Source organism: Olea europaea, chromosome 6 (assembly GCF_002742605.1).
Source record: "Olea europaea var. sylvestris chromosome 6, O_europaea_v1, whole genome shotgun sequence".
Classification (NCBI taxonomy): domain Eukaryota; kingdom Viridiplantae; phylum Streptophyta; class Magnoliopsida; order Lamiales; family Oleaceae; genus Olea; species Olea europaea.
The window spans coordinates 999,436-1,010,294 of record NC_036242.1 but is presented as its reverse complement, the minus strand read 5'-3'; the positions used below and the strand labels follow the sequence as shown (position 1 = coordinate 1,010,294).

Sequence of the window (10,859 nt, the reverse complement as noted above, 5' to 3'; positions counted from 1 at the left end):
AAGTAACTTTTTGTAAAATATTTCTGTCTTATAATATCTTTATTTTTTAATTTTTTTTTTATATAAAAGTGATTTTTTTGTTATATTTCTACTATATATATTTATATAAGAGTGGTTGAGCATGAATTGGTGGAAGGAATGGAAATTGTGTGTTGCAGTAATTTTTTACTGTATAATAAAATATATATTAAGTAAAACAAACGACGTCATTTTACTCTCCCACTTAAAAAAATAAAGTTACAATAAGATAAAATGATTTAACTCATTGTTGTTTTTTTAGAGTACCTCCATATTCACCTTTTTATATTATATAGGTGATAAAGCGAACAGTACAAAAAGTCACACAGTTTGTGACCGGACCGGTTCAAATACCGTTTTGAATGTTGTGCGTCAAAGTCGTCCTCAAAAATCGCCTTTTGTTCAATTTCTAAACCCCGTAGACTCCAAATAAAAATGCAGCAGGCAGCACCACCACCGTCACAGGCGGCGACAGAGGGAGATGCGCCGCCGAAGCAGGTCGCGCAGGCCTTGGAGCGTCTGGGGCAGGCGAGCCGCCTTATCGCCGACATAAGGCTCGGTGCGGATCGAATGCTGGAAGCTCTCTTCTTCGTCGCCTCTGAGCCCTATCACCAGCAATCCTCCAAGCCCTTCAATTTGATCCTTAAAGAAGAGGCCTCTATGCGCCAGCATCTCCTCAACCTCCGCATCCTAGGTATGTAAACGCATACGCATCTTTATATTAAATTCAGTTAATATCTTTTTGTAGCATTTTCTAGTTTATTTTATTACTGTCCATTAAGAGGAGATATTTTCTCAATTTTTGTTATAGCTACTGCAGTCGCTGAAGATGCTATTTGACCGACATTAATTAATAGTAACAGTCTAGTAGAGAATCTACTTGTATTAACCAATCAAATTTGTTGAATAAATAGTATTAATTATGTTAAGTAGAAATTCAAATAATTTTAAGAACCCAAAAGAAATTTTTAATTTCCAACACATGTATGGTTCATATTTCTGGAAAGCTTGTACCCTGTGGATTGCTCTGGAATGAAGTTCTGGATCTTTAGATCTATTTTTGGAATTTTAGTTTAACTGAGGCCCGTGCTACAACTTTGCCTTTTTGTACCTTAAACAGTCATGCTTAAACAGAGATATCTTGAGATCAACGTTTCCAGCGTTCATTTTCTATGTATATTGAAAATTCCATGAAAGGGTTTCAACTTATTTGAATTATTAGATTGGTGAAAGATAATTTGGGAAATTAGTCTATTTTAGAGCATGTAAAAGAATGTAAGGTGTTTCCAGCAGCCATGAATACATGTATTGGATTACCGAAAGTTTTAGAAAAATGACATGTTAAATAGTCATAGCATGCGTATCTTGTGTTTACTTGTACAATTGCTTTAAGTATTTTTTCAACAATCAGGATGCTTGTCAGGGTGACAGACTGACACTTGATGGAGTGAGCTATTTCTTGCATAGGTGCTCATTGTGATATGAGTAGCGACATTGGCTAATTGTATTATTTGCTTCTTTTCTTCTTGATTTCCTTGTTGTAGACTAGCTCTTCTTGGCCTCAATCATTTATGTATTAATTCTTCTTCACTGAAATGCAAAAGCCCTAGCTACAAAGTAATCTGAGGTCGTCGCGTATGATGTTACCTGGACTTCATATAGCTGTTGATATAGGAGTTTATTATTGTATATGTATCTTTTTTTGTTTAAAAATCAGGGGAAGTTGAAATATCGGTAACCATTTCAAAATATTTTGAATTTGATACGAGATTGTATACAGAATTACAAGTTATAACGGTGCACTCAAACACACGGAATGAAAAGAACCGGTATAGAAATGCAAATAATAAATTAAATTGGCTGACGACAAAAAGAAGGGAACATAAAACTAATAATTTGACTAATAATTGAAATAGATGAACAACAAACCTTCCATCTGTAAGAATTATTCATGGTTGAATAATGACACCAATGGTCTAAGTCCATTGAACTTCTACTCTTTTAATAGATGAATTTTGGAGGATCAAGAAGATAGAATGAACCAACACTTAGAATTTTGAGTCTATGTAGAAACACATTGATTATCGCATCCTCGAGTAGCTGAGAAGCCAACTGGTTATGGATAGAAATTATCTGGATTGATTGCCAGAGAGTTGATAAAAATGCAAGTGGGCGTTGCTAACCAGACCCAGCTATGAGTATGGTAACAAACTCAACTTTCACTACTTTGCATTTCTTTTGTATTCATCTGTTATTATGGCTTATGATAGAGGAGTTTGACAGGCATAGTTACTGTGGAAGGTTGTAAGAAATTGTTCTGGCTCTTACAATGTTTTATTGTAATTTTAATTTTGAAATTTGAGTTACTCTTCTACATTAAAGTTACATAGAAACTAATAAGTAGGAAAATGGCATATTATTTTAGTTGATTAAATCACTAAGCCCTTGTTTGACTCGCTTTAAATTAAAACTCTTTATTTCTTGCACTCATTCATTCAATAAAATATTTTGCATGTAAACTCAAAATTTTTCCTACTTTTTAACCACATATTCTCCAAAAAATACTATTCAAAACATCGTTTTCCCCAATTTATAATGGCCATCAAATAGGAACTAAATTAATTATAACGAGACGGTTATAAGGTTATGCATTATCCTGAGGAAATCAAAATACTTAAACACACGCATACATACAAATATATACCCCCCCCCCCCCCCCCCCGGGGGGGGGGGGGGGGGAATTATCATCCCTGGAGGGAAAAAAAAATATAAAATAGAAATATGAATGTCCACTTGGATAACAATTATTTAAAAAAATAGTTTACAGAAAGTTGGATCATTTGATTTTCACCACCTGTCAATTACTTGGACAAGTGATCTAGTATGGCACGTGAATAAACATTGATTATGCAATGTTTCAAGAAGTAATTAGAAAGAAGAGGATTGAGTTTCTATTTATGATATGCACAACTGAATTAAAGATGTGTCAATTACATGACATGCTTTACTTAGCAGGTGATGACAGTATTGTTTAATGCTGAGAGTTGCCATCATTTTACGAGAGAGCATTATAATCTGATTGTGTGCCTACTAAAACAACATTTTCAATAAGTAACTTAATAGAAATCTAGGGGATGCTCTATTATTCCGTATCTATTTAATGTTTAAATGCTTGTTCTTAGGAATAGCACCAAAATTTAGAACTAAGTAGTATTTCACGACTCTTTTAGAATTCATTCTTCCAGAATAAACACTGGAAAAACAAGTTTGTGATATTACCGAGTTACAATTTTTTTTTTTTTTTTTTTAAAATTGTGCAAGAACTATTTTCAAGGGAAATTCTGAACTACCGCTTGTTGATTTTGCAAGTCCTATGTTCCTCTCTGGTTTTTTCTGTTAATCCTCTTATGATATAAAAATATAAAATTACCCAATCTCTATGTCTAATCTACAAAATTAACTGAATTTATTGAGTTTGGTGAGGAAATAAACTTTGAAAACTTCGTTGTTTAAGTTATCTAATAATTCGTCTTCATTATATCTATTAAAAAGCCTTTAATGGTAAGTTGAATGACATGGGTAATAGAAAGTTGAATATTAGACATTTACCTATTCAGATGGCTGACAGCATGTATTTTGACTCACAGAAAAATCAGGCACAAAATATAATCACATTTTCGCAGTAGATAAGACGACTTATGTGCTGCCTGTTTTGGATAGGAATGTTCTTGCTGTAGTTAGACCTCTACTAAAAGTTCCCTGTCCTTGGAATCAAGGAATAAATCAAATATATAAACAATAGTAAATGGGGAATGGAAAAGAGATAAGAATGATGTTGCCCCTCTATTGGTATTGCTACCACCTCATTTAAAATGATGTAGGGAGAAGCTAAAATCCTTCACATATATTGAGTCACTTAGGGTGCCTGCATTTTGTTCCCATTCATGGATGTACTGTGTTATGTTTATGCAAATGACTCAACAGTTACAACTTGCAAAAGATATAATAATTGTTAAACTGAAAAATTGATAGTGAACTGCAAAGGTGTTTTGACTGCTTTTGCCCTTTTAGCTTTGTACTCTCTCTTGATATGGTGGTTATAAAATTTCTACTTACCTTCTGAATTTTTTGTAATGTAGATAAATATAGCAAGTAAATTCTACTTTCTTTTTTCCCCCATTCACAAAAGATTATTTTCGCATGCAGAATTTGCAGGCCTGATTTCAGTATTCTTTTTCTTTTGTTAGGAAGGCAGCTAGAAGAGTCTGGCGTTTTGAATGATTCTCTTCGTTCGCGAAGTAATTCTTGGGGCCTCCACATGCCTTTGGTATGTCCAGATGGTGCTGTTGTTGCATATGCATGGAAGCGGCAACTTGCTGGCCAGGCTGGTGCCTCTGCAGTTGACAGGACCAGGTAACTTTTTTGATTGTTTGATCCACTCTTACTAAGGCTCTACAATTCTGATGCAATATTGACTAATGCAATTGTAATTTGACTTTAAAATAGAGTTTAAGATAGAGAATTGGTATGATTTTAAAAGAACATGATCGTTTCTATCAAGTTTTTATACGGTTAGTACCAAATGTGTGAATGATGCAACTGTCATCTCAAGTTTCTGGAGTGCAGTATTTTATAATGAAAGGGAAGTTCTTCAAGAAGTGTTCCCATCATTCAATGGAGAGAGGTTATTTGTAGAGCAATTGGAATGACTGACTGAATGTGATCAGATTCCCTCCTTGTAAAACCTTTACACTAAACTTGGGTCTGCAGCTGTTGAACTCCTAACTGGTGAGGAGATGATTTTATGTGCAAGTTGGTGCTCTCTGCTGTGTTAGGTTTTTGGTGCCTTCACAGTGGGACAATAAATTTATGTCCTTGAAATGAATTTGTCGTCCTAGAACATCATTTGACAGGGTAAAAGTTTAATGCAAATACTTATTTTGCTTTGACAATATATGGTTTAGGGTACCACGCTTTGTGGATATGTTAAAGACTTGGTGGTGTGCATACAGTTGAAAGTAATTGTGTTTGGATTTAATAAAGACGATGAAGTTGTCGAAGAGAGTTCTGTAAAAAAATTGAACAGAGATATTCGAGAAAACATGAAATCTGAAATGGTTTGCGAGACCCTTTATTCATCGTCGAAGAGAGGTCTGTAAAAAAATTGAACAAGGATATTCGAGAAAACATGAAATCTGAAATGGTTTGCGAGACCCTTTACAGAGAATAATACTGAATTTCTGAAGTAGTATTATAGGGACAAAATTTCAGACCATGCTAGCTTTGTGTACTGTTCTGCCAAAACTGCCGGATTTTTGTGAAGGAAACTGTGCTGAATGCTTGAAGCAGTTTTATGCTAGTTAGAAGTTTGGGAAATATGACAATTCTTTTTTGTTTAATCCCTAAAAAAGGAGAGCTGAGGATAGAATCTAGGAACCGTCTGTAAGTTGAAGCAGGTGATTGGCCAACTTGTGTTTCAAAATTAAGAGTACTTTTGCAGTATTGATGTATTTAGATTCGTGCTATAAGGCAATAATGTATTAATTGGGGATTGGAGTCAAATAATAGTGCATTTTCTTCAAAACTTTTGTATTGTATCCGTAAAATGGTACGAGATAGTTTAAATCATGTTACTTTGTTGTAATTGATCTGGCTTTTTCATTTGAAATTGTATCATGTGTCATGAATCATATCCAACCCCGTTGGGTTTGACATAACTTCCATATTGACGAGTACTTTTGCGGTATTGATGTATTTTAGATTCGTGCTATAAGGCAATAATGTATTAATTGAGGATTGGAGTCAAATAATAGTGCATTTTCTTCAAAACTTTTTTATTGTATCTGTAAAATGGTATAAGAGAGTTTAAATCCTGTTACTTTGTTGTAATTGATCTGGCTTTTTCATTTTAAATTGTATCATGTGTCATGAATAATATCCAACTCCGTTGGGTTTGACATAGCTTTCATATTGACCACTGGTGAAATTGGTATGACATGGTAACCAAACAACTAGAGTAAGATAAATGATGTAATATGGAGCTTCCATGCGTCTTTATAGCACTTCAAGGATCACCTTATCTCCCTTGTTATTTATTTCAGTAATGGATGGTATTAGTAGTTATAGTAAGAAGGGCTGAAGGTGTGGGGAGCCTGAAGCATAGACACTCCTACTTGGGTGGTGTGTCATGTCGACACCAACAGTACTAAACACCCTAGGACATATCTTTGACACACCGCATTTTTCATATCATCTTAAATTTTCGACACGCGAAGGATACTTTAGGACTCTCCTCGAGCCTTGTCCGACATGCCAGGTTGCATGTCCTATATATTGTTTAAATTATTTATTCTAACAAGGGAGGAGCATATTCTTTACCCATGATGGACGTGGAAAGTCCCATTTCATAAATTTTGGTATTTAAAATTAAAGAATTTTTTAATTATTAGAACGTTTATTTGAAATTGTCAAATTCATGTTAGAAAAGTTTTACAAACTTCATATCTAATTTGTTTCACTTATATACATATTTCTTTTGGGGGTAGTAATAAATCGTTTGACCCAAGTTATTTTAATATATCAAATTTCTACTCCCTGATTTAAAAGATTTAACCTACAAAAATCAAAACTAAGAAATGTGTGGATTTTATTAAAAATAAAAAGTATAAATAAAGATATACTATGCCCTTGTTTGACCTCTATTAAATTTAAAATGCATTTTTCTCTCGTCGTTTCAACCGCACATTCTCCAATAAAATAATATTACATGTAAATCCAAAATTTTCCATTCTTTTTAAACCACACGTTCTTCAAAAAATCACTATATTTTGACCCAAGTTATTTTAATATATCAAATTTCTACTCCCTGATTTAAAAGATTTAACCTACAAAAATCAAAACTAAGAAATGTATGGATTTTATTAAAAATAAAAAGTATAAATAAAGATATACTATGCCCTTGTTTGACCTCTATTAAATTTAAAATGCATTTTTCTCTCGTCGTTTCAACCGCACATTCTCCAATAAAATGATATTACATGTAAATCCAAAATTTTCCATTCTTTTTAAACCACATGTTCTTCAAAAAATCACTATACCTAAATACATTTTTTCGCAAAATTTGATTTTGATGGAGACCAAACAAGGACTATATGAAGTGTACTATTTTAAAGAATTTAAATCGTGTCCCGACGTGTGTGCATCCTGCATTTTTGAAAAAAATAAAATAAAAAAATCACGTGTTGATATGTCCGTGTCGTGTGTTTGTGCCCTTGTATTTAGATGGGAGGTTATTGGGGGCATCAAAATGGCAACATGTGCGAGCAGGTCATTACTCTCAAGCCATTTACTACTATGTTAATTTCACATTATTTTTTTTCTATACTGACAAAGCCCAATTCAGATTAAATTAGGTTTGGAGTTTGTACTTTAGCTTTGAAATTGGTTTTGACCTGAAGATTGTTGCTTGTTTTAACGAGATGCATAATCAGCACTATTTTCGTTTCAATATGGGTTGCAAAGTTGCATTCTGATTATTTGGATGGCTTCTACGTATAAAATAAATAGGTTGTATGGATAGCTTCCTGCCAGCTGGAGAATCAGTGCTAGGAATCAAGCCAAGGAAGTAAATTGACACTGAGACACTTGCTTTATCTGCTCTTTTGTCTAATGCAACTTATTTTTTAATCCCTGCATTGCTGCCCATTTACAATAGCGATAGAGAGACTTTTCTCTGGGAAGCTTCTACCCAAGAGATTTAAGTATTGTTTGGTGTTGTGAAGTGGAATAAGGTTTGTATATCTTAGAATTCAATCGAGTTTTACTTGGAAAATGGTTGTGGAGCTGGTGCTTGTCCGGATCAGAAAGCCAGATATCATGCACTTATTATGGGTCAGCTTTTGCTTTTCTTCTGTTTTCTGGTCAACGATGGGACTCGCTGTTAATTGGTTATGCCGTTATCATTGGCTAGTTTCTATAACCTTTACAATAAACACTTTGATATTTTTTTCTTGGTTGTAGACTTAAATTAAGTTAATTATGGAACAAGGAAAACTTAGCTCATGCTTGAGTCTTTCAATCTTTGTAATGGCCATTTGTTTTATATTCGTTTATCCGGTGCTTGATTCTTTTCAGCATATCACATCCTTACATGTCAATGGTTCTATGTACAGGTTGGCTCTCAAGGCTTTTACAGATCAAAAACTGCGATTCTTTCCCCACCTTGCTGATGATTCTGATGCGGAACCAGCTACAAAGAAACCTCGTGTTCCCCTAGTATCACCAGCAAACCTCCAAGAAGAGCTAAGTGATCAGAGGACAGTAGCTGATTTTTTGTCACATTTGGAAAAAGAAGTTCCGCAGCTCAGAACATCTACTTACCAGCGGTTGGATTGGTTAAAGCAAGCTTTCTCACTGCCATCTGCTGTGACGCAAAGCAACATTGAGTCAATGAAAGATCACGGATTTCACAGTGCAAACCAATTAAGACAAGGATCTGCTGACCATGTTGCTGCCGATAAAGTAGCTGTGATTGAGTTGTTCTTTCCTTCTGTTTTTAGAGCCATAATATCATTACATACAGCTGGTTCCATGGAACCTGATGCAGTAGCCTTCTTTTCGCCGGATGAGGTGAATTCACTATTAATTGAGCACAATTTTTCTTTTTTTCTTTTCGTAATTTTGATTTCAGTTAATTATTAATTGAAAGTGTGTGTGCTCTTCAATTCTGTTGCTTACCATGATAGAATTTTCTGAAAGCTGTGTTCTACTGTCCTGGCTAAGTTTGCAGGTGATGGAGAATGAAGATAACAAAAAATGGAACTCTTGGTAGATTAGGAACCTTTTCCTAAAAGAAACCTCCTTTTTTTATGATAATATAGTTTTATCCAAATTAGTTTGTTTTTGTCCATTATAGTTTTTAATTGACTACACTTAGGGTTTATTTCCTTAGTTTCCTACTTATATTAGATTTATTTAGACTCTATATAAAGAGGGTCATTACATTGTAATAGTTAGATTTGATTATTGAATAAACTCATATTTTTCCCTCTAATTTCTCTTGATTCTCTCCCCTTTCTTCTCCTTTCTCTTTTCCTTCTTTCCCTTCTCGTGTAATTCTGGATCTCTGTTGGTTGCTTCCTATGTCAATTGACATCAAAGTAAAATACAACTTCACATGATGAGTGATATTGGTTTCTCATTAGGTAGAATTATTTTGTATCTAACTAAATCAGAAATTTTATTTACTTACTATATATACATCATTACGAGGGCATTCCGAAACTACTTTATGTTTCTCTTTATTAGTTCAGATTAGGGAAACAGGATATAACTTTGGAATATAGGCAAGAAAAACAGTAGGAATAGTCTTTGTACAAGGTTTAAAAGATGAGCGTAAAGTAATGTGGGTTGGGAAAGGATTATATTAGTTAGATTGCATATAAGAGAAGAATCTGTTAGTGTTATTAGTGCGTATGCTTTGGAGATAGAATTGGATAAGACATCAAAGCAACAATTTTGGAAAGACATGGATAGGTTTATGATGTAGAACGAATAACAAAGAAAGAAAGAAGAAGGAGAAGGGAGGAGAAGAGAAGGGGGAACCGAGAGGAGAACACAGAGAGAGGGAAGAAGGGAGGAAAAACGGGGCTACAACCACTTTATTATTCAATCAATTCATCAACTGAAAAATAACAATGTAAAATAGGTTTAAATACTGAAAATACTGCAAACCTAGGGCCAAGCCCAATACACAAGTCCATAAAAATAAAATAACTTAAGTCCAACTAAAATAATTAAAATTGGGATGTCCTCATCAATTCTCCCGGGGTGGGAGAGAAAACTCGACCCTGTTGAGTGGCTATATCACCATAGGCATCCGTCAATCTCCCAACCATAGGCTGAGTGGCTGGGCAAGCTTCTTCCGACGTCTGTAGAAATGCTTCAGTGGCGGTCTGAACCTGGTGTCCTCACCAACTCCTCTTGGGTGGACGGGAGGCGATCTGGGCCAATGAAGATCCTGCTGACTCCGATAAAACTCTAATAAATCTAGATCCAATTGCTGTAGTGTCTCCCTGGAGATCCATGCACAGTCACAATTTGGTCGACCAACCCAACGAACAAGAAAGCGCTGAACCTCTCCATCATTAGTGAACACAGTTTTTTCATCTAAAATAACATCAATTTTTTCTTTGTGTGCTGTGAGAGATGGTAGTGGATTAGAAGGAGTCAAAGAATCAGGATCAAGGTCCACAAAAGGAGATGACAGAGGATCGTCTGAGGGAATGAAATGGCTTTTATGAGCTACAAGGTCCTCAACATTGAAAGTAGAGTGGTAACTAAGGTGTGGTGGAATGTCAACAATATATGCATTTGGACCAACCTGCTTTAAAATTTTAAAGGACCAGCACTACGAGTTTGCAATTTAGAGGCGGGTCCATGTAGACGCCGCTCTGGCCTAATACGAACCATAACGTAATCTCCAATGTTAAACTCAATATGTCGTTTGTGTAAATCAGCTTGGAGTTTATATTTTGCATTACTAGCTTCAAATTTTTTATTGATCTCAATATGCAAGTCACGAAGATGTTGTGCAAATCTTTCGGTTGATATTGACACTCTAGCCTGTGGGGACATAGGGATGAGATCTAACGGTTTCCTAGGCTTGTACCCATGAACGGTTTCAAATGGACTCATACCTAGCGAACGATTTATGGAGCTATTGTACGCAATTTGAACTACAGGAAGGATCAAATCCCAATTTCGAAGGTTTTCCTGGACCAAGCAACATAATAGGTTACCAAGATTTCGATTAACTACTTCAGTTTGACCGTCAGTCTGAG

At 34.9% G+C, this 10,859-nt stretch overlaps 1 protein-coding gene across 1 annotated transcript in view; it reads left to right on the top strand.

The window, feature by feature from the left end:
- The first annotated feature begins 360 nt into the window (after nt 1-360).
- LOC111395419 (mediator of RNA polymerase II transcription subunit 27) overlaps nt 361-10,859 on the top strand; it is a 17,827-nt gene continuing 7,328 nt past the window's right edge. The window contains exons 1-3 of the mRNA XM_023021400.1: nt 361-712; nt 4,266-4,431; nt 8,190-8,646. Of these exons, the coding sequence (XP_022877168.1) occupies nt 454-712; nt 4,266-4,431; nt 8,190-8,646 (882 nt within the window). The 5' untranslated portion in view covers nt 361-453. The remainder of the gene's footprint in view (nt 713-4,265; nt 4,432-8,189; nt 8,647-10,859) is intronic.